The following is a 22,979-nucleotide window of genomic DNA, read 5'->3' as shown; positions in this document are numbered from 1 at the left end:
TATACCGTATATGATACTGCCAGACAAAGTGGAATTAGATGACTTTAACAACCTAAAAGCTACTTAATGGAAAATAAAAGGGAAAAAACGGGATGTTAGGAGGTTAGAATAATGCCATAAAGTAGATTACTATTGACTATCAGACATGGACATAAAGAAATACATAGATTATACATAACATAACATGGGTGAAAAAAGTATGGAAAATGAAAGCAAAACCCTCCAGTTCAACAAGAAAAAGGAATTATCAAAATACCAAAGTAAAACAAAACTGTACTTGTACTTGCAGTAACATACATTGAGGTAATGCTTAAGTGCTTTTTGCATATCGGTGTCCTGTAGACCGTCAGAGGTGCAGCAGAACACTGAGATTACACAAAATCAGCAATATAAAAAGCAATGACATCTCAGTGAGCGGCACCAGAGGGCCACTCAACCAACCCAACTTTATTAGTCATTGCAGGAGACACACACACACTCACAACACACTGCCCGAAACACCACGTGAAAGATAAACCACATGAATGTTAGTTATTTGTTGACTAAAAATGTGAGTAACTGATGAGATAAAGGGGGCAACAACTGAAGAATGAAGGAGAGAACAGTGTGTGTGTGTGTGTGTGTGTGTGTGAGAGAGAGAGAGAGAGAGAGAGCGCTCTCCTGGGTATGTCGCTGCAGCCCTGCGTGGCAGAGATAAGACCACCGCCTACACAGAAGCCTGTTTCTTGGGAATTAGAAAGCTGTCCCCAAAGTCCACTGGTGACACACAACACCATCCATCACCCGACTACAACCTCCAAACTGTCCGACAAGATGCTCCGGTGTCAGCTCAAACTGCTTCTGTCGAGATACCGTCAACAGAGCGGGCATGTTGTGTGTGTGTGTGTGTGTGTGTGTGTGTGTGTGTGTGTGTCTGTCTATGTCTATGCATGTGGGTATGCAGGTTTATGAGTTACATGACACGACCACAAACATGCTGCAATGTCCTCTGTCTGTGTGAGTGGTGCGGGCCCGTAATTCCTGGCCTCCTCCTTTTCTTCTTGATAACCTCTTATCAGAGCAGAGCAGCCCGCTCACACAGCAGCAGCAGCCACATCCCTGCCCAGCTGTCCGCGCCGCCTCAAGAGACCTCGCTTCACTCTTTCTCTCATGTAATGTCACTCTCATTCACACAGACACAGTGTGCTCTTTTCAAGCTCACTCCGTTTTAATGATACTGTCTCAGCAGCGAGACACATGCGTAAAAGCAAGCAGGGGAAAAATAGGGGATAGAGTTAAGTAGATGACACAAGAAATTAGCATCAGCAATCATCTATCCATATATTTTCAGTATCCTGTTCAGCTGGAGCCTACCCAGCATGCACTGGGCGAGAGGAAGGGCACAGCTCACACGTACAGGCAGCTTTGAGCTTTCAATTCCCTTTACCTGTAACTTTCAACCCAGGGCCTTCTTGCTGAGGCAGCAGCGCCAACAACAAGCCGTGCATCCATAAACCAGCCTGAAACATAAACAGTATTAGGAGTATCTGTAAATGCCTCAAATATAATTATAAAGAACTGCACCACAGCAGCCTCCTTTCATTAATGCAGTAAATACATCACTCAGAGTTGATAAAAAATATTCTTCACCCTGTTCGATTTTAACGTTCAGTGCTCTATGCCCTCCTCAGTGGGAATAAAAATTGAATATAATAATAATAAATTGCTCACAAAGGAGGTGAAGAACAGAGCTGTACCCACAATTTCAGGAATAGGAATTATTTTAGGTTTAGTTAGAAAAATCGTTAATCAGTCAATTATACTATTTGCCACGTCTTACAAATAAACTAAATGTCATAATTCTATAGCATGATAACCTCATGACCTCAAAAATGACATGATCATATGAGCACACATGGGGATTTTGTCACAAGGGAGCCTACATTTTGAAACCTAAGCTGATGTTGTCAGTGGTCATCAGTGGACTACTTCCACACCTGGTTACGTGCCCAGATGAAGAGGATATTTCCATATACCTCTCTGTATTTCCTCATCCCTGTCTCGTCAAAAAGTTCTGTGGAGTTGAGTTGAACCCTTGCTGATCTTTACTGTGTTCTGCGGTTTGTCTCTGTCAGCGCAGCAGGAGACTTTCATGCCAAGTAACTGTCGAAAGAGAGTGAAAAGTTGAGGGAAATAGGTGATCAAATTACAATTTAGAATGCCACAGTTACCTATATTGATTTACATCTGACCTAACTAATGCACTTCACCTGCACACCTACATCATGAGGATATCATATTAATTTAACTGCTGCAGGTTCTTTGGGTGGCGGAAAAAAGAATAGGAATTTTTAAAAGGCCTCAATTCTTCCCAACTGTTTTTCTCCCCTGATTTCCCTGAAAACTGTAAATGAACAAAGAGAGAGGAAAGTTGAGGAGCTGCTTTGACTACCAAATGGCCGGGACAGTGTCGGGCTTGTGCGCAGCCAGGCCGCGTCCGGACCATATCTCTCCCCCATGATTGCAGCTCCTCTCCCGATTTGCATTACTGTGTTCCACTCTAAGCTTTGCTGGACCACAAAGAAATTGAGTCTTTGCATTTTAAATTTGCTTTGTTCAAATGTCGGACGGCTCTTTTCCATGTGGGCCCGGTCTTATCGGGGGCTGTATGCACATTTCATCAACAGACGAAAAGGCACTCGCCCTGCACGCTCACTGCTCCACCTGGAAGAGCTGCATGCCGTCCTCTATTTTACAGTGATGTGTGCATATCTGTGCAAACATGAAATCTTAGAAATATAAACCCAGTCAGATGTTTCTATCTATCAGCAACACCTAATTGTTTGATAATGGCCATGGGTGCTTTCAGTGTGGAAATCATCAGATACAAACATGTTATCAGTACACTACCAGCACACACAGCCATAAAGGAAGAGCAGAGGAAGATATAAAGCCAACACCTTCGCATTATTGGATGAATTACAGTTTGAAATGATTTTACTTTGAGAGTTGTAAATATGTTATGTCTGCCCTCACAAGTTTTTGTTTTTTTTCTCTCTGGACCAAAGAGGTGTGTCTTCCAAAAAGTTGTCCCCAACCCCTCCCACGGACTGTCTCTTAGCCCTAAACTTTGCTGCTGGTAGGAGCAGTTGTTCTTGTAGCCAGCAGTATAATAGTGAGCTAGACAGTCCAACTGGCTCCATACATAAAAGCCCCGAGTCCTTTACCTCTCACTGCGCTCATCTGTCACATCCACTCAGGTAGGTGACCCCTCGGCTCTTTGTCTCCTCTTGGTCCTGTTCTTCAGTAGACTCCGGGATAGAATCCAGTTGATTGAGTAACGAATATCTGTCCACAGTTGTGCATTTGAAACTTTCCTTGGTGAGGTGTTACCTCAGGCCATTTATTGCTTGACTTGTAGAGATGTGAGGACTTTGCTTTGGGGTGATGGAGTTCTTACTCCATACTTCTAGCTTTTCTTCATATTGTTATTATTATTATTTATTACTTGTATTAGAGGTTCTTCCTTCAATATATTGCCATGGGTCTGTGTAACGTAGTGATAAAATAAATTTGGATCAGTCATGCTTTTAGGTCACTTGGGGTTAAAGTCAGTTATATCGAATTTAATATCTCATATAAATAACCATTTATCTTTTCAGTCAGGATGATAATTAAACCTCAAGTTAATTAACCATGTTCTGGCGTGGAATGCTGGTTTAGTTTAAAATGATTCAATCTAATGTGATGATCTAAATGCCATTCTTGCCGCCTGTTTTCGTCGCTGGATTCCTACAATCTAAAATCCGATGGTGCCTCCACAAATATGCTGTCTCACTCTGCCATGTTCTTACACTTCTCACACTTCTAGTATGCTTAGATGAAGGTCCGTTAAAACCCGAAAGCTAAAAATATAGTGTTCTCTGCATAGATTCAAGTGTGTGGATATCTGTTCTACCAGTTCACACTTCTAGTCAAACAGATTTCTATGAATCAGATGAGATTATGGCCGTGTTGTAATGGTGGAGCTGGATAAATTTAGCGTCATAATAATGCTGTCTATCAGATTTTCTCAGACTTTATCAGACACTTATCAGCCTCTTCTCTTCCCTCTAAAGATATGGAGCAAGAGTTTTTCTTGTGTGTTTTTTGCAGCCCCCATAATATTGATTTGACATCCTGCACTTTCATTCTTTTTTTCAGTTTCATCAAAGCAGTCTTCTTTTAAATATATTTTAAGGGCAGCGAATGGTCGTGTACTCTCTATGACTGAATTGTATCATGAGTTTTTCACCACCACGGCACAATTACCAAATAAGAACATCCCTCACAAATTGAGACGGCTGTTGTGAAAAAGTCACATAATCTTTTAAGCAGTGTGACAGGGGTTGCTGCTCATAATTTCACTTAGAAAACAACTTTTTTTTTTTGTGGTTTGAGGGTTGTGCTGTTTGTCCACCCTGTGTAGGGCGTCCCTGAGGGCATGTCCTTTGCATTCGTCTAACTGGCACACCTATTGTAGAAAGGCCACTGAGTAACCGTTTGGTCACTGGCTGCATCATTACATTTATAGACATAGATATTAATAGTTTTACTTTCAGCCACAGTCAAATGAGGATCCTAGAAAAGGAAGTTTGAAGAAGCCTGCTGTCGAGCGATCGTGTCCCTGATAACTTCAAGTTGCATTGGTAGATTTGAAGTGAAGAGCGTGGTGATAATGTAGCCTAAATCAAAACAGTAAATCAGACAGTTATTGTGGCAAAATGGACAAAAAATCTCATTTCAGCTTTTGAAAAAAAAAAATCCTGACAGGTTGCATATTTGTAGAAGTCTCAAAGCGCTGTAGATTTCTCACATGAATACTGTGGTCGTGCTGCAGGTTGAGGTGTGATCTGTCAGCATGGAGGATCCGTCAGAGCAGTCCCACTGGGTGTCTCCAGCTCTGCTCAGCTCAGATCCTCTGGCCAGTTTCTCCTCTGAGCCCGGCCTTCTGCCTCCAGGAGAAGACGGGGAGGCCTTCTTCTCCAGCCAGGACACAGACTACGCCGGCCTGCCCTCCTTCTTCTCCAACCCAAGCCACAGCCGAGTGCCACCCACCTACAGACACAGCTCGGGTCAGTGCTCCCCACCCACTGTCGCCCATCAGATCAGATCTTCTCCTCTACCCCCAAAATCATGATCTGACTTTAATCTATTCTGTCCCGCTTTCCTAAAGTTCGACAGGTGTTCACCTCACCCAGCCTCCTGAGCAACCTCCAGCTCCTGGACGGGTCGGCCTACAACCACCCGGCCTCCACCTGGAGCAGCAGCCTCGCCAAGACCCCGCTGCACTCGCACACCCCGACCTCCCTCTACACCCCCTGCGTCACCCCCTCCTTCTCCAGCGCCAGAGACGGATACCTGTCTCCGAGCAGAGAGGGCAGGGAGAGCCCCCGGCTTCAGGAGGCCCTGAAGGCCGAGCGCCTGAGCCCGCTGGGGGGGTCGGGGGCCAGCAGCAGTTTCCTGAATCTGACTCCTGCTACTGGGAGTGTGTACTCTGCATCGTCACACTGCCACCCACACCTGCTGAGCCCCTACAGCTCGTACATGACAAGTCAACAAGAGTACAACTCTGCTGCCCTCTACTCTAGCCCTGGAACATGGATGAGCCCCTCATACTCCCCTAAAGGCCGCAATAAGATGAGGATATCCACTCCAGGTGAGAAGAGTTGTCCTTTCCTCTGACTTCAGATCAGTTTATATTCTAAAAATAAAGATGTTTAGGATTGAAACTTCACTCTCAACCTGCGATATGGCAGTTGACTAAACAATCTCATCATGTGGTCCATTTAGTGGCTTCAATCATAATACATAATCTTCCTCAGTAGATGGAGCTGTCCAGTTGGTCCATTTGCTTTCATTCTCAATTTTTAAGCATAGCTTATAAACATGGGGAGTCCTTAAAGTCTTTAAAGTGCTCAGAAAAATGAACATTTGAACATACAATGTTACAAAACTGGGCTAATCCCTCTTTACGGTATCAGTCAGTGGAGGACCTTTGGACATGAAGACAGAATGTTTCCATTTATTGCCTGATTAATTTCAAGGAGGATCTGTCTCTTAAATATACATGTAGCATTTTGTGATAAAACCCATTGATATACTAAATAATGCAGCATTAACTTTTGATTTGGAACAGAGGCCAGAGAGTGTGTTAACTGTGGAGCCACGGCGACCCCTCTGTGGCGTCGGGACGGTACAGGCCACTACCTGTGTAACGCCTGTGGACTCTACCACAAGATGAACGGCCAAAACAGACCGCTCATCCGGCCCAAGAAGAGACTGGTAGGACCCACTGAGACGCACGCCAACGCACCTTTCTGGACAAACACAATATTACGAAATATTCGACAAATACTAAATCCTGGCCGAAGCAGTTTAAAAACCCATATTTTCTATTTTCTGTGTTTCAGATTGTCAGCAAGCGGGCAGGCACACTGTGCGCCAACTGTCACACTAGCACAACAACACTGTGGAGACGCAACGCCAACGGAGAGCCCGTGTGCAACGCCTGCGGACTCTACTTCAAACTGCACAATGTGAGTCAGGTCATTTAAAACTCACATTTATGTTATTTTTTAAATAAATACACACGTGAATCTGCTCGTAAATTAGAAACTCATGATTTCGTTCTCGTTCCCAGGTCAACCGGCCCCTCACCATGAAGAAGGACAGCATTCAAACGCGCAACAGAAAAGTGTCCAACAAGAACAAGAAGAGCAAGAAGGTCGCCATGTTTGAGCCGTACTTGGATATGACTCAGCCGACCTCCATGGACGACAACTGCGGGCCCTTCTCCATGGGCCCCGGGACTCTCCTCACCTACAGCCACACCCCGCACCTCATACAATCGCCATCACCCCTGCATCCCTCCGCCTCCTTACAATACGCACACCACCTCAACACTGGCATGATGCCCACACTGGTGTGAAAAAAAAGGCACCAGAAAGTGGTGTCTATTTAGGAATCAACAGCGCGCTTGCTTGCCAGTTATTTGTGTGAATTTGTACATATGCGTTTGTACATTGGACGACTTAAATGTTCTGTTTATTTCCACTGTATTTTAATAGATGTTATCTGATCACGTAGGTTATGTTTGAAGTCAGATAAAAATCACTCACCACTGAGGTTGCTGCACACGTGAACACACTGATGAGGGAAGTGTTTCAGCTCTGAACATAAACACAAAGTCTCTTCTTCATTAATCATAATGTGAAATTGTGCGTTGGTTTTGTTACAGTCTGTTTTGTATTTGAAAAATATGCCCATATCGAAAATCTACAGAGGAAATAATAAAAAATAAATGTCTGACAGAATTTATGACGGCTTTTGTTTTTGATGTCATTTGAATTCCCAGTTCATCCGTTCAGCGCAGTGAGCTGACCGCAGTAGAGCCTCCTGCGTGCGGTCATTGTGCTCAACTGCTCAGGTATAATAGTGTCATTGTGCAGACAGCGTTCCACTTTGACAGAGTGTGTACATAGCGGTTACATGCAAATTCTCCATTCTGCAGAAGTGGCAAACATTTAACTAAAGTGCAACACTTACGCCTGAGTTTTATATTTAGACCAGCGCTGCAACTGGGTTCAAAACACGCACACAAGGTCATGTTTGTAGGCCCATTTGTTATTATTACTCATCACCATTTGTTTGCGCATGACGGGGGGATTTTTTTCATGAGTAATATTTCCACTCTCATGCTTGTAAAGATCAGAGGCTACAGATACTTTAGTAATGATAAGTTAAGATATACGTTTCATGACATCACAGCTCCTCACATGCGGTTAATGTGTTCCTAAAGAGGCCAAAGAGAAAGAGGAAGACTCAAAGCATCTAGACTAAAGTCCCTAATATCCCAAGTGCCAAGTATTCAGATCCTGTACTTCAGTAAACTTCGCAATACCACCACGATGTTTACCACCAGGTCAAAAGTTATCAAAACCGTAATTTAGTATTCCCATCAAAACACACTCAAAGCATCAAATGTTAGAATATATATGGAGGAGAATGGCCCCATGTTTAAAGGTTGATTATTAGTCATGTAAAGACATTTAAAAGTTGGAGCTGGAACTTGATGTACTGTTGGGTGGTTTAATCTGCAACAATAAGCTGAAAATATATCTAATAGTGTGGAGTAAATAATTCAATATCTATATTGTAAAAATGTAGCAGAGCAGAAGTATAAAGTAGCAGTAAAATGGAAGTACCCATACTGAAGTACTTCAGTAATTTCCACCACTGTACATTACTCAAAACGGACTTTCTCAGAATATGTCTTTCGTTATAACGCAGATGTCAGCAGTCCTTTAGTTGTATAGAGCAGACATGTCATTTTCTACTGTGATTGTTTGTGGCAATCCCTCTCAAAGAGCCAGAGATAACGGTTTCATACTGATCAAACTGGGACCTTGTCTAAGTAACTGATTCGATTGGACTATGTATGCAGGGGAAACTCTTCCAACAGGATTTTGCTGGAAAAGACAACTGAAGAAAGAGGAAAGAGACACGTTCAATATGTTGTAATATTCCTCTAAACAAGGCCATTTCCTCAGTAATGGCATTGTATGTATGTGTGCAGCGTATTTCTCTATGCAGCGCAGCAGGGCTGGGGTTGCTCGCTCACTACTGGGAGATGACTGATAGGTTATCACTGAGGCCACAGACCACCAAAACCATCCACCTGCTGCTGGCACCGCCACGCTCACACTCCCTGTCAGTTAGTCAGTGAGGGGCACCATGTACACTTTGGGTATTATGACACCAGAGAGAGTTCAAATACATCTTTGGTGTCATCTGAAGGCACAAGAAGGACTGCTGTATAGGTGGATTCATTTGAAAAGAAAATCTTGATTGGTTTTAGTGGGAAGACAAACTTAAAAGAAAACATAGATGAACTCTTTGTTGCTCCATCATTTCAAAATCAATGTGTCATGCTTTGGTCAAATGAACCCAGTCAGGTTTCATAATCTGAGGGCACAAAATGAACGCTTCCCTTGAGACAAAAAAAAATGATCACACACATCGCTGAGTGTGTTTTCACAGCTGATTTATACACGCTTCACTGCAGGGAGAAATAAGACCGGATGCAGCCATCTGGGCGTGCCACGCACTCATGACACTGACACACACACACACACACACACACACACACACACACACACAGTCACTGCTATCAGTATTTTGGTGATAAACCAACTTTTAGGCACATATTGATTATAAGCATTTTGCCAAGTCGCTTATCAAACACCTGAGCAGAACAAAACTATCAAAATAGGTGATATTTACTTCTTGGTGCGGCTTAATTCCATTTGCAGTCAACCATTGCTGTTATGAACTCCCCTGATTCCCCTAGGATCTTGATGATGGGAATTGAACCTATTGATGCCCTGCATGTGAGGTAACAGGGTGAGACAAGGGGGTTTCAGTTTACAACATTTACCCTAAATCACATTAAAGCAGAGAAACCTTCAAAATACACATCCCTCCTCAAGAACGATCAGAATTAGCAAAACAATCACAAGACAAGTAATAAGGTCCTAAAAAAAGAAGTCATTAAATTGACTGTCTCCGTCTGCTGTTTATCTAGAGCTGTGGCCGCCAGCTCTGCTCTGAGGGAAATGGCAACAAATGACGGGGATAGATTAGCAACCACAGGCCTGCTGAAGTTCACTCACAAGGCCATCCGTTGGTTCTCTCTCTTTTGCTCCTTCGGTGTTTGTCTTTTCCCATTCAGCCTGCTTCATCCTGCAGAGCTGTACAACGGCCTTAGTTGTATATTAGAAACTGTTATAACAGGGGAGCAAGAGTTTTGATAATGAGTTGTTTTTTTTATCTTTGACACTCTGGGAGACTCTATGAAATAAGATATTCTAACCATCCTCAGTCAAATTCATGTTTTGATTGTGTGTGGTTTCAAACAACAGCTTTCCTGAAGGAGAAGACGGATGCTTTTCTGACTAACAGAACACGTGTCAACACTACACGGTTTTAGCTACAGCCAGAAATAAATTGGAGCTAAATGGAAGTACCACAGCCTGATGTCCGACACGCTCCGTTTGAAACATGTGGTACACGTGCACCCCCTAGAGGTGAGAAGACAACACCGCAGCTCCAGTTTTTCTCCAACTGACAGGATGTAAAACTCTACACACTGCAGTTAAGAGATAACACACATGTATGCGTGCGTGCAGCTCATATTGTCATGTAAATAGCTGGTGCACATTATGATGGCACAGAGATGAATATGAATTGAGGGAGGCTCCATATGACACCAGGAGGATTGAATCAAGAATATGAAATAAAACTGAGTCTGTACATTTGGACATATTTTGGGAAAAGCTTCTTTTGTCTCGACATACATGTTCGTTTAAAAGAAAGAATACGAGTTGAGTTTATCTGGTTAAAGACGCGTTTCCTGCATTCCCTCATGTAATATATTTTGATGTATCCTTTCATGTTAATATTTGGGGCATTTTTGATATAAACAAGATGTTTTGCTATACTCAATATATTTTCAATGTATTCATTGATGTTTAATTTCTGGTTTGGAGTCAGTTTGCAGGCATTACTCTTTTCATCCCTTTTTTTATACAATCTCCACTATGCATTGGATTCAAAACATTGCATCTGCTCTCGGAATTATTTTTATTACATATAAACCTGTATCCTTTGGTCATGAAAAAAGACACAATTTTGTTTTTTTGTTTCACTTGAATCGCAGAATAAATCTGAGATGCAAGCAGCGATTCAGAGGTCTGGAATCAGGCTACTGCGTTAAGTTATGTAATAAATAAGACATCTTAACAGGAACACGTTACAGAGCTATGGGAGTCCTATGGGGATATACGTTTGTTGGACTTAGGGTTTAGCTTGACAATACACTGTAGATGTTTGTGTATGTTGACACTGGCTGAATCTATAAAACACAAGACACAAGAAAAACATAAATATATTTATTTTTTTGAAGCATGCCTAAAACTCCAGTACAGCCAACAAAAGGAGCTGAGCATTACACAGTGAAAAGGAAGTATAACTTATATTCTGTCAGTCAGTTCGTAAGTAATAAAAATTGGTCCTTGGATAACTGTTCCACTGTCTCTTAGCTTATCAGGTTCATTTAAAGCACTTTCAGTCAGGAGAATAACACCCTTTAACAACTGAAAAATCTGCTGTGTGTCCAAAAAAAAAGAAGAAAAAAGACACATGACAAAGCGGGGTGAGGAGTGTAAGAACTCACCAAGCTACATAATTATGGATGCTCCCACAAACTGCTTTAGCCAACCCACATTCTGTCAGTGCACAAGCAGGCTGGGCTTTTTGTAAACATCAACTATTTAGTTTTACTTTTGTTGGCATAGCATTACACAGGGTGTGCGGCGGTGAAGGAGACGCAGCACCTTCACTGTTTCTTGGCGATGACCATACCGACTAGCACTCCCATTAGCAGCGCCATTCCAACTAGCAGCCATCTTCTCAGACTCTCCTGAAATCGCCTCGCCTCTGCAGCGCCGTCTCGCCCAAAAATCTCAGCAAAGCTGTCCTGGAATCAAACAAATGTATTCAGACAAGGAGAAGACATTTTGTTATTGGACAATGTTCAGGTTTCTGACCATCCACATGAAAGGAATACTTATTTTTTTTCCAAATATGAAAGTGGTTACATACAAACTGCAATATATCAGATACTCATTTTGCACAAATGCATGTTTGTCTTTCTAAATAGATTACTTTAAGGTATGTATGTATATACAGTATGCACATATATATTAATATATTTTTTTATTATTTTTTATAGTTTTTCTCGTACACATTTTTTGGTTTGTAATCGAAGGTATTGTGAATGCTATATAGACAACTAAAAACTAAAAATGTTCACAAAAAAAGTAAATGTGAAATGTATTTTTGAAAATCCTATGTTGGACTAATTAATATCAACTCTTTAGTGCCTTTTAAAAGCATGAGTATACGGATCAACAGCAGAAAAGTGCACAATGCAGCAGGAGTAGTTTGAGGCCATTACTCTGAGTCTTGGAAATAAGACAAGCTGACTGCAGCTGCTGTCCTCAAAAATGAAAATCACAGCTACAACCTTTCAGAGCTACCTTAAAGGCCTCCAGGCAGTGAGTCGTGTTGGTTTGTCTTTTAAGTTGTGTGACGCGGTGTAGAACCCGTGGGGTTACCGATCTCTATCGGGTCCCTAGACACAGTACCAGTGCCTTAAATGAAGCTGCATGTTGAGCTCATCCCCCTTCCGACTCACCCATCCTCCCTGGCTCTGGATCCATGCACTGATGTGCTCGTCCAGGTACATGGTCATCCAGTCTGCGATGCGGGAAACCAGCTCGCTCATATCCTTCTCAACGCACTCCACACACAGCACACCGCCGAAGGCAAACAGGCCCACGACACGGCCCCAGTTGACTCCGTCCTTGAACACCTCGTCCATCACGCTCTTGAAGCTGTGGTAGGCCGTGTCAGGGGTGATGTCGAGCTGCAAGGAGAGGTCACTGAACGCTTGTGAGAAGAGCAGTTCAAACTCATTTGCCGAGTCCTGTAGAGCGGCCTTTACAGCCTCCGTGTCACCACATGGAGGCGACGACATCCCCTGCTGGCCGGCCCCATTGCTGCTGTTGACCAGCGAGCCGTTATTGGAAGCCGAGTTGGCCTTGTCTCCCTCCGTCCTTCCACCAGCATCCTCTAGCCTCAGCACAGAGACCGGGTGGTTCTTCTGAGACAGCTTGTAGCTTATAAAGAACTCCACCAACTCTCTGTTAATGTTCGACATTATTTCCACAAAGTGAAACCTCCAACACCAGTCTAACACCACCCCATGTTTCCTCCTGCCATTCCTCTCAGTCTGTCAGCTGCCACATTAGAGCTTCTCCTCCTTATGTTGCAGCAAGCAACAGCAGCCTGGAAGCATACAGGAATGAGGAAAAAAAAAAAAAAACTTACTTTAATTCCAGTAAGAAAACATTTGTATGTGTGTTAGCATCCAGTTTCAATTCATTGGTGTACGTGAAACTCCCAAAACTTGCTTGAGTAGTGTAACCCATCACAGACATCAAGTCTGTCAAATTATCATTATTGGGCAATACTGTTTAATTTATATGAAATATCTCCACAGCATCAGCACGCAATGATACTGAAACGTTCATTGCACGTTTCAGCCATCTGCTGATAGATTTGTACTACTACAGTACAGACATAACTGAAAACTAATGGACAGCTGTAATGGCAAGAAAAAGGGCAACCTGAAATCTAATACTGCCTTAAAAACATTGTAAAATAAGCGCTAGCTAACACACATTAGCTAAATAGCAGCCTTACAAGCTCAGCATTGTAGCGTTAAATGATTATAATGTATATGAAGTGCGTCTAACGTTAGACCCCGACCTGTCACCGCTGACAGCTACAAGTCACGTAGATACTACCAGTTTTAGCTTCATGCTAACTAGCTGTTTATAAACAGTCCATAGGAAAACGCACCAAAACCGACTACAAGCTAAAAACCATGGGACGTATATGAGGTTATCGTCGTTAACAGTTATACTTACAACTGCTAAAATGTTGTTTTCCCTTTCAGAGTGCAGCTATGGAGTTACTAAAAGCTGTAGTTGTGAATGCAGACACAATATGGACATCTTTGCAGCTGCAGACTCTGTGTGGCCTGTGACTGTGATGCACGCTGGCTGTTGGCCAATTCCGCTACTGTACCAGGTTTAAGTCCCGCCTCCTCGGAGCCACTGCACCAATCAACGCTGCGACAGACCGGAAGTTAAGGGGCCCCTTGAAAGCAGAATTCATTGGAAAAACGTGTACGTTTGCTCTGGATAGATTTCACATGGACAGAGTCCAAACCTGCGTCGTAGTTTCAATTTAATACTAAAACAGATTGGAAAAGCTAGAAATGTTTTAATATTTAGTTTAAAATTAACTGTAAAACGTGCAATGTTTTACTTAAAATAAGCTTATTTTGGGCATTTGCACGTTTTTTTTAAGTATTAATTAAATGTTTAATAGTGAATACAAAATGTTTTAATAAATATACTTTAACAAAAGCATGCATTTCCAAATATTTTACTATAATTTCCTCTCCCTCTGACCACACCCTATATAGTTAGGATATAGAATAAATAAAAAGTGAGATTTAAGCTGTTTCCATTACTTTCCTTTTGAGATTAGGCATCAACAACTACATGAAAAACTTCTTAAGAATCTATTTTGCGTCTCTTTAACTTTTAATGCTCTATGTTCTGTACATATTGTTTTTTGTTTTTTTTGTTTGTTTTTTTTAAATGCCCGTTAGTTAATTTTTATTAAACACCTTAAACAAATGAGCATTGTCACAGATTGAGTCATTGGAGTAGGGGGAAAAAATGAAATGTTTTTATTAAACAAACATATTTATTAAAACATGTACATAAGCGGTTAGCATATCCTACATGTTCTAAATGTGAAATGACAATTTGATACAGCTCTTTGTCAGAGGAAAAAAAAAAACACATGGAAGTAGGCATAATGATTTCAGAAATCTTGTGACAATTAAAAGTGAATAATAGAATGTATGAAGAAACTAACGAAGAAAGGCTAAAATATATACAATGTCACTTACATATGCCATATTTATGCACTATAATGTAACCTTTTCTTCATTCTATCCAGAACTGGTAACAAGGTCAACATCTACAATTGAAGCATTTTTGTCACCCATGCCATTTGACCAAATATTTGTGATTTGAACTGTTTTTTTTCTTCTTCTTCTTCATCTTAATTTATACACCTCTCAACCAAGGCATACTGCTAAGCAGGGACACTAACAGGAAGTGATCAAAGCATCCGTGTTCCCATCTTGCAAAGAACTCTCCTTCTCTGTAGAGGAGTCGGCCGTCTCTTCAGGTTCCGTCTCTTCAGGTTCCGTCTCTTCAGGTTCCGTCTCTTCAGGTTCCGTCTCTTCAGGTTCCGTCTCTTCAGGTTCCGTCTCTTCAGGTTCCGTCTCTTCAGGTTCCGTCTCTTCATTCAGGTCTGCTGCCTCCTCAGATTTTACATTCTCGTCTTGGTTTGTGTCAACATCTCCATTCTCAGTGGGTCTATCCTCCGTTTCTGGTTCACTGTCTGAGTCGATGGAAATTGTCTCTGCGCATGTACTGAGTTTTAAGGTACAGTTTAGTGTCTCGCACTGCTTGTTTTGGTCTGTGCTTGGAGTGCCAGACTTGAGGCCTCCAGATCTCCCTGTTGAGGTGCCACCGAGCTTGCTCTCCACAAAGATCAAGTCATGCTTAACTTTCTTCAGAGCGTGCATGTCAAAGCCGAGCAGCACGGACAGCTTCTTGGTCTCACATAGTCTCTCGCACACCTTTCGCTTGGTTGCAAAGTGACTAGCAATGTCAGATTTCCAGAGCCACAGACTGGCAGAGAGCTTCTCCTCTTCTTGAGGAGAGAGGTATGGTCGTCGGTTGAAGTAGGAAGTCAGGAAATTTTTCCTGGCCTCATAAGTCTTGTGCTCATAGCTTCTAGGATCCAGAGCGAGGCCATCAGATTCAGACTGATTCCCAACAGTTGTGGAGGAAATCTTTGATTCCTTGCTCAGTTTCATCTTCTTGGGGTTGGACATGGCCTGCGTCGGCGGCTGCCTCTTGAGGAAGCCGGCCCCCGATGAGTTGAGAGTCAAGGCGGACTTGAAGCCTTGGCCTGCCTGGTTCCTACCAACCGCCCTGCACTGCACAAGATGCAGCGTGATTGTGGAGGCAACCATGTTACTCGTGTACACTCCTAGGCAATGAATGCACTTGTATGTCATCTTTTTTTCAACGGGATGCATCGTTTGGAGCACTTGGTGCCGCTCCCTCAGGTGCATGGCCAAAGCGTCCGAGATGGGACCTTTGAGGATGGTGAAACACAGCGGACAGAGAGTCTTCCCAACCTCACTCTTGTACGGCAGTATGGAGAAACTTCTAGGAAGTTGCTCACTTTTCTTTTCAATGATTCTGGGAGCGGTGAGTTTGACCTGAGGTGGAATATTATTCTGAGCGGGGCCAGACTGACCTTTACCATTGACTGATTCTTTCATGTTGAACGTGAGCACAACAAGCTGTACGTTGCTGGACTTATCTTGTTTCAGGGTGAGATCGAAGGTTAGAGGTGAGGCACCAGGGGGTCCAACAAAATCATCAGGATGAGCCTGAGCAACGTGCTCGATGATTTTCTCTACATTGTGGAAAGCAGAGTGGCACTGTGGACAGGTGAGCCCGTGGATTAGCATGTGGTTAAGCAGTGTATCGCTGGGCAGATAGCGGTTGCAAAGCAAACACTTGCTGGTGAAGTTGTGGATTTTCATTATGTACTTGGCCAGTGCCCAGACTCTCTTTGCCTTGTGTGCACTCTCAAAATGAGCATTGTAGAGGTTTTCAGGAAAAAGCTCATTGCAAACTGTACATATCTTCCACTTCTGTGTCTGTGCCGTGTTGACACCGGCAGCATTACTTTCAGCCACTGAGCTGTGGCTAGGAACTGTGCCGCGCATCTGACTGGCTGTGGAGGAGAGATTCTTAACAACGGGGGCCACTGGCTTTAAATAGCCAATAACTGGTTGTGCTGTTGGGTGAGTTCTAAGTTTTTGGCCCCTTATGACCAGAGGAACCTTCTGAGAAGCGACTACAGAGGATTGAGGCCTGGAGACAATAATGTTAGCATGTCCAATCATGGTGGTCACTTGAGCACCAATGCGCTCGTGGTACTCTACAACATGCTGCACTAGAGCCTCATAGCTGCGAGTGGAAAACTGGCAGCGCTTACAGAGGATGTTGTTGCCATTGACCTGATTAGCCCCATTTTTGACGGATGATTCAGGAATAATAGCAAAATACGGTGAGACGATATGCCGAAAATGTTCCCTGTAGATGTGCCTTCTCACAACGTTGTAGAGACTGTCCCGGAACGTGCATTTTTTGCAAAAGTACATTGCTTTCTCCACACCCTCTCCCTGTTTGGCCCTATCGAGAAACGTTCTGTCCTTCTTTCCCGGTGCAGCTGCCTGCGAGTTTCCATAATTCTGCCGTGCTGAACTGGGTATGTGGAATATTTTAACATGAGTCTCCAAAATTCTCTTGCTTGCAGTGAACGTGCAGTATGGACAGTTGAGCAGAATTTTACTCTCAAAGATTTTCCTGTGTACATTGCGGAAGTGATTCTTGTAGCCTGAGTAGTATTTGGAAGCAAAGGGGCACTCTGTGCAGCAAAATGGCTTTGATCTGTATTCCTAAAAGACATTGGGGGGGAAACAGGACAATGGCATTAAGATAAATACAGTGATTTGTGCATTTGAAAGGCCATTGGACACAAAAGTAAGATTCACCTGGGTTTTGGAGTAAGATGGATCCCATGCACAGATATCAAGGCAAAGACTAGCCTTCACATACTGCTCATCAGGACAAAACTCTTTGAACTCCTGTAAAAGGATTTGAAAAGATAAAGACATTATTGTTATACCAAACAATGCTTAAGTTTACATAAAACCAGGCACGGGTGACTGCATACAATACTTTGTAATATTAGCCACGCTGGCTTTGAACAAATGTTGCTGACTCAGCATGGATTTCAGTTGGTCTTAATTGCTTTTACATTCGAGATAAAACATTTTCTAAATACACAATTAAGATTGACACGAGATTTAAAATAGGCACCTACAACTATCTTTTGAAACAGAATAAAAATCATCTATAAGCTACATAATTAGCCATGTTTCACTAAAACAAACTCACCTCTGCTGCCTCCTTGCAGTACTCCAAGCCGATGTCTCCGAGAGCTCTCTTCACTTGTTTCCTAGCTCTTCTAATTCTTGTCAGGTTATTCACTGGAAGCTGATACATCTCTCCTGGCAAAACAAAGAAACTGATTATTAGTTAGAGGTATTGTTCAGTGTCATTTTAAAGCCAAATCACAGCCAGCAAATTATGTTTTAAAACGTAACACTATAGCTTAATCAATATTTACCAACTTTAAAAAGAGACCTCACAAAACAGGCGACACGCCCTTTCAACGCTCGTCTCTTTCTAATAAATCACTGTCAACGGATTTTAACTTATGACTGGGTGACTTTCTCTATGTTCAAATACTTCAATTTCTTTAGGGGCCCAGCACTAGTTCAGTGAGCATGCTTCAGTTAGCTTCAATTACTGCAGACACAATGAAACAGAGCAGATCGGAGACCTTTCTTGCTTCTAGTATGTCCGTCACATGTATGCATGTTAGCTATGTAACGTTAACTGGAGTTCCACAGCACATGTTGTTAGCGTTGTAGGGCTAGCGTTAGTGTGTTAGCCAAATTAGCTGTGTCGCCCGCTCATGTATGCTTGATCACATAACATTACTTAGCTAGCACCAAAGTTAGCGCTGCATAGCCGGTTTATGGTTATTTCATTTCTTCATTTTTAACAGACGGAATCAGTCGATGCGTTTTACTCACCTTGCGATACGTCTTGCGGACTAGCTTTGCACCGGTTTCCTCACTACATAAATTGCTAACAAAGACGTTGGCCGGCTGCAGATAGATGGTGATGTTCGCTCTCCTCAGAGCCGGTGCTGATGCTCAAGCTCCACAGCTATAGCTAACTATGCTAGCTAGTTAGCTCTGGCATCTGCTTTGCTGTATTAGCTGCTAGCTAGCTGGAGGGATGAAAGGCAGGGCAGAGTGGTGCACAGCTCGTGAAACACTCCACAAAACTGATGACTGCCGGGACCACTAAATGTACCCTAATTATTATTGTACTCACACTGGTGGTCAGGGCCAGGCTGCTAGCTACCGTTACCTATTTCAAGTGAGCCAACTCTCAATCCAAAATGGCGACGAGAAAAAGACGGAAGTCGTAGCAGGGAGCTGGGTAGGGGCTGACTGGCCAAAAGTTAGTATTCATTGTGGTCGCGTTATTACTATGTTTTATTATATTTCCACTCATAAAAAAGCTAAAATGTATCACTCAGGAATTAATGTTCTTTAAAACAGTACAGGTAGTTTGCCTACTCTTGCAGCAACCAAGATAACCACGTTCATTGATTCATTTGTGTGTTTTTTTCCCCCCTCAGAAATGAGCACATGACCTCTGCCCATGCTACACAATATACAGTCTAAGCTATAATTGAAAAAAAAAAATTACATAATTTTATATTTCAGTTTGAGCAAATGTAGTTGTGTCCAAAACAAGAGCTAGACTTGAAAACTGTTGTTGTTGTCATTCCAGCGGTTCCATAACTTCCAGAACAACCGTGTGAGGCCCTGTCATCACCAGCCTGGTGACTGTCCTGTAGTCCAGGAAGAGAACACACTTTCCGTTCACCTGGCACACAAACTGCCGCACCTAAAGAAGATGATGTGAGGTACATGGGTCTTATTTTTGTCACAGAGTAAAATATGATATATATTTCCATTTTCAGTGCCATGTGTCTTTACATATATTTGACCTTAACTCCTGCAGCTGCTGAAGGGCTTCCCGGGTCAACGGCCTGCACGTAACAGGGAGCCATGCCTCTGACAACAAAGCCCCAGCCCAGGTCATCTCCTATCACCTGTGATGACACGAGGGTGAGATAAATTACACAAATCTGTAGAATTTAAATGGAATCATTTTGAATTGGTGAGATACAACTTCATTAGTCCACATGTAATGAGTATGTCCCCATGAATGTGTTTAGTCTTGTTTCTAATGTAAACTATGAAGGGGCCTAAATATGTAAATGCTTTGTTTTACATGGTTAATCCATGACAATGATTTTTTTGTTGACATCACAAAACATGTAGGCAAAAGCTCACCCCAAGTAAGTTTCCACTTTGAAAGGAATGTTTTAGTTTTGTCCCTTACTTTGGAGGACTTTTGTTCAAGTTATGCTGGATTAATGTTCCTAGCGATGCTATAAATATTTTCCCTATCCGTGATTATGTCGTTAAAGTAACTCACCGTCAACACTCTCTTGATTAAAGGTGCCCCTGGTGCAAATAACTCCTCACATGTAAAATGTCTTCTTAGCACTGTAAAAGTGTTGAAACATTTCAAACAGTCACCATTTTCCAGTTTCGGACCTCAATACATCTAATGCTTTTCTCTTTAAAGACATTTTTTGGATCATTTGTCACGTGATTGATTATTAATGACACACTTGCCTGATTCAGGATTGCATCTCACTGAAGTCGAAGGCAGCTGGACCAAAGGTCCAGAAGAGTGAAGCTGAGGGGAGTTCAAGCTGCCTCGATGCCCACTGGTAACCTGTTTCAGCTCTTTACTTAACCTCACTGTAATTAGATTAGTAGTAACGTTTATAATGCGATAGTTGATATTCACAACAAAGTGTATGAAGTGCAAAAAAAGGGCAGAATTTTCCTTTTACCAGACTGGAAGGCACTGTTGCCATCCTGAGGCGGGCTTTTGTGCAGAACAAACAGGCTATCGGCATGGTTGTCCTCTTGTGTGGACGCTGCCACATCTTCGCTCTCGTCTTGTTCGCTTTCATTCAACAGTTCAGATAGGCGGCGTCTGCGGCGAAAATTGATGCAGAACTGATAGAGCAGTCCACTGTCATAGAAATCATGCTTCTTTGCCACTAATAGTGGTGGTGGGGGGGGGAGAGAGCACAAAACAACACAACACGTTTTACAATGAATGGGATTTTTCACAAAGAGTTGATGAGTGTATTCGCTTTAGATTGCAAAAAGTCCCAGCTGGCCACCCACTGACAGCAGCCACTGACAGCCCGCTCATTCCTGGTGCGCCACACATCAGAAAGGGGCCAATGAGGGCTCCCCTCACCGTGCTGAATGATGCCATGCTCCTGCAATGCGCGGCACAGCTCCTGTCCCCGGCGCCGGCTCTCTGCCTCCCCGTTCTGAAGGAGCCAGTCTATCAACTGGCAGCCCGGAAAGGAGCGCTGATATGCAACGCCGTGCTCCTCTCTCAGCTGCAGAATGGAGTTCTTGTCCCCGATGAGACTGAAGAAACGGACACGAAAAAACACGGATCAGATGTGTCACGAACACGCAAATTACTTTAAAAAAAGTGCTGGTCGGAGCATTTCAAAAGACAAAAGTTAGCTTTATTTGATAGGAGATTACCGTCTTGCAACGACTAGGGTTGACAGTACAGTTCGCGGTCAAACGAGATAATACCAGCACATGATGAACAGCAGCCCTTACTGTTCATAGAGCCGTTGTCCTCGCATGAAGATTTTCACCTCTGTGTTGAAGGGAAACGTGCCATCGTCCTTGCGGAAACGGTACAGCAGTTTGGCATCCTTCAACATTGGCCTCTTATCACAGACTAAGAGAAGGCAACATACAGTTTCTAGTAAGTTTTGAAGTTGGCGTGTCTCTAAATGAAGCTACAACAACATTTATCTCCTTGCTGAAACTTGTGTTGCTGCGTCCTTCTTACCGTGGTGAAGGATGTCATGATCCATGAGGTGCTGCATGAGGCAGACGGCTGTTGCTCGATCTGGAGCTTCCTTATGGCTCACTAGCCAGTCTATCAGTTCCTGTGCCACGAAGCAGTTAGGAAACGTGCGCAGGTGGTAGCGCCGGTCCTTGATCAGTTTCCCATCGTGTAGTCTCAACCTTGAAAGTTCAAATCAGCCACATGTTTAACCTTAAACCTCCAATCTCCTTCAAGTCTGAGCCTAGACAAGTCATACACCCCCTCCCCCATACCTGAGTTGTTCTCCAGCAATCATGACTTCTCCTTTATGTTGTCTGGCTATGGCTTTTCTCCTGATGCTACCCGTTCGCTCCATGTTTGCTACATGTGGACTGGAGGGTTAGGTGAAGCCAACTCTTAGTTATGGCCCTTTGTATTTACAAAATAGCCATTGAAACACACAGAACCCTGTTTGCCATGTGGGAAAGATGTTGTGTATACAGAAGGAAAGGGAGACAAAGACATGGTACAAAAACTGTCCAGTGTTGACATTTGTGTTCTCTTATCCTTAATTATTCTTAAGGCTGAAGCTGTCGCATTTATTTATTTATTGCATTTTGAGAGAAACAAGTGACTGACTGTTGTTATCCTCATGATAACCCTTTGCTAATTGTCTTCATGGTGCTAATCATCCCGCTACTGTCGGTTAATGGACGCTGTGATGCAGGCTGTGCTTTGCAACACAAAATAGATTAAAGTCTGGATTATCTGGTGCGTCTACGGATGTTAGTTTCCTAGAAGATGCGCCGTTATGTGTCCGCATTGGATGAAATTGAATGAGGTCAAATTTTAAAATATGCTAGTGACGGTGCTTGTCGTCTAAGTCTTGACATGTGAGCGCTTCTGTGCTTCCAGCCTCTCAGGCAGCATACAAATCCTGCCTATACTTTGTAACAGAAATGGCAGCCTCAAACTTAATTGATGATGAGGTTGAGTTTGTAGGTGGGTGTGCACACAGAATTAATATCAAATTAATATCCATCGCCACGTAATGCTCTCAGTTCTCAGGTGCAAATAAAGTGAAGCCTTGTTTCTAAGATCTGTTGTTGCAACGATGGCTTTCATTGATTATATTTGTGTGTAGAAATCAAATGTTTTCAGGAGGTGTGACTGTTTTCTTGCGTGTGGCTTTGCGGCGAAATGTGACCCCAGTGTCTGCTGGCGATGTGCTCTTAAGCTGTTAGTGTCCTATCTTTAGCATAATGTCCCTGAGCCATCCTTGCTCAGTCACACTGTCTCCTCTTTTCCTTTATTCCCAGCAACTAAAGCTGACTGAAACAATACCTCTGCGTTCTTGGACAGCACTTTCTGTTGGTTTTGGCTTGAGTCCTCTATCTTGTCACTAAAGCTTTCACTATCTTTAGAGTAAGCACTGCGTGTGATGGTCATGTCAGGGCAGGAACGTCGCTTAACCCTTTTGATACCATGTGCAGCTGTGGCACCTCTGGACACCGCTAGGGGTGACATCCCTGAAACAGACGGCACATCCTGGAACATACCCGTTTT

At 43.0% G+C, this 22,979-nt stretch overlaps 4 protein-coding genes across 4 annotated transcripts; 1 reads left to right on the top strand and 3 right to left on the bottom strand.

Annotated features, from left to right (window-relative positions):
- The first annotated feature begins 3,107 nt into the window (after positions 1-3,107).
- Positions 3,108-7,336, top strand: gata1a (GATA binding protein 1a). Its single transcript, XM_031848674.1, has 6 exons — positions 3,108-3,239; positions 4,859-5,093; positions 5,195-5,677; positions 6,158-6,303; positions 6,432-6,557; positions 6,662-7,336. Exons 2-6 carry the CDS (start codon positions 4,880-4,882, stop codon positions 6,947-6,949), a joined length of 1,257 nt encoding a protein of 418 aa, XP_031704534.1. The 5' UTR covers positions 3,108-3,239; positions 4,859-4,879; the 3' UTR covers positions 6,950-7,336.
- A 3,619-nt stretch (positions 7,337-10,955) lies between these two features.
- Positions 10,956-14,310, bottom strand: LOC116387246 (bcl-2-like protein 1). The gene is made up of 3 exons (XM_031854179.1): positions 13,575-14,310; positions 12,278-12,930; positions 10,956-11,557 (listed from the first exon to the last, which is right to left on the bottom strand). The coding sequence occupies exons 2-3, from the start codon at positions 12,800-12,802 to the stop codon at positions 11,417-11,419; spliced, it is 666 nt and encodes a 221-aa protein (XP_031710039.1). The 5' UTR covers positions 12,803-12,930; positions 13,575-14,310; the 3' UTR covers positions 10,956-11,416.
- An 83-nt stretch (positions 14,311-14,393) lies between these two features.
- adnpa (activity-dependent neuroprotector homeobox a) lies at positions 14,394-18,879 on the bottom strand. The gene is made up of 4 exons (XM_031854168.1): positions 18,482-18,879; positions 17,778-17,890; positions 17,372-17,464; positions 14,394-17,275 (listed from the first exon to the last, which is right to left on the bottom strand). The coding sequence occupies exons 2-4, from the start codon at positions 17,883-17,885 to the stop codon at positions 14,834-14,836; spliced, it is 2,643 nt and encodes an 880-aa protein (XP_031710028.1). The 5' UTR covers positions 17,886-17,890; positions 18,482-18,879; the 3' UTR covers positions 14,394-14,833.
- Positions 18,880-19,244: 365 nt separating this feature from the next.
- LOC116386963 (DEP domain-containing mTOR-interacting protein) lies at positions 19,245-22,699 on the bottom strand. The gene is made up of 9 exons (XM_031853613.1): positions 21,707-22,699; positions 21,435-21,613; positions 21,197-21,320; positions 20,814-20,992; positions 20,395-20,607; positions 20,171-20,299; positions 19,968-20,038; positions 19,474-19,578; positions 19,245-19,370 (listed from the first exon to the last, which is right to left on the bottom strand). Exons 1-9 carry the CDS (start codon positions 21,787-21,789, stop codon positions 19,245-19,247), a joined length of 1,209 nt encoding a protein of 402 aa, XP_031709473.1. The 5' UTR covers positions 21,790-22,699.
- Between the last annotated feature and the right edge of the window lie 280 nt (positions 22,700-22,979).

Source organism: Anarrhichthys ocellatus, unplaced genomic scaffold, assembly GCF_004355925.1.
Source record: "Anarrhichthys ocellatus isolate YVR2014 unplaced genomic scaffold, GSC_Weel_1.0 scaffold1, whole genome shotgun sequence".
Taxonomy (NCBI): Eukaryota; Metazoa; Chordata; class Actinopteri; order Perciformes; family Anarhichadidae; genus Anarrhichthys; species Anarrhichthys ocellatus.
The sequence above is the reverse complement of the archived record's forward strand: the minus strand, read 5'-3'. Positions and strand labels throughout refer to the sequence as shown.

Bases quoted from the DNA above. Each gene is read 5' to 3' on its own strand.
- gata1a (XM_031848674.1), top strand. From the start codon at position 4,880: ATGGAGGATCCGTCAGAGCAGTCCCACTGGGTGTCTCCAGCTCTGCTC. The intron at 5,678-6,157 runs GTGAGAAGAGTT...GATTTGGAACAG, and splicing joins GATGAGGATATCCACTCCAG to AGGCCAGAGAGTGTGTTAAC. The intron at 6,304-6,431 runs GTAGGACCCACT...TCTGTGTTTCAG, and splicing joins TCCGGCCCAAGAAGAGACTG to ATTGTCAGCAAGCGGGCAGG.
- LOC116387246 (XM_031854179.1), bottom strand. From the start codon at position 12,802: ATGTCGAACATTAACAGAGAGTTGGTGGAGTTCTTTATAAGCTACAAG. The intron at 11,558-12,277 runs GTGAGTCGGAAG...GTTTGATTCCAG, and splicing joins TCCAGAGCCAGGGAGGATGG to GACAGCTTTGCTGAGATTTT.
- adnpa (XM_031854168.1), bottom strand. From the start codon at position 17,885: ATGTATCAGCTTCCAGTGAATAACCTGACAAGAATTAGAAGAGCTAGG. The intron at 17,465-17,777 runs GTGAGTTTGTTT...ATCCTTTTACAG, and splicing joins ACTGCAAGGAGGCAGCAGAG to GAGTTCAAAGAGTTTTGTCC. The intron at 17,276-17,371 runs GTGAATCTTACT...AATGTCTTTTAG, and splicing joins CATCTTACTCCAAAACCCAG to GAATACAGATCAAAGCCATT.
- LOC116386963 (XM_031853613.1), bottom strand. From the start codon at position 21,789: ATGGAGCGAACGGGTAGCATCAGGAGAAAAGCCATAGCCAGACAACAT. The intron at 20,300-20,394 runs GTAAAAGGAAAA...ATCTAATTACAG, and splicing joins CAACAGTGCCTTCCAGTCTG to TGAGGTTAAGTAAAGAGCTG. The intron at 19,579-19,967 runs GTGAGTTACTTT...GTGTCATCACAG, and splicing joins TAATCAAGAGAGTGTTGACG to GTGATAGGAGATGACCTGGG.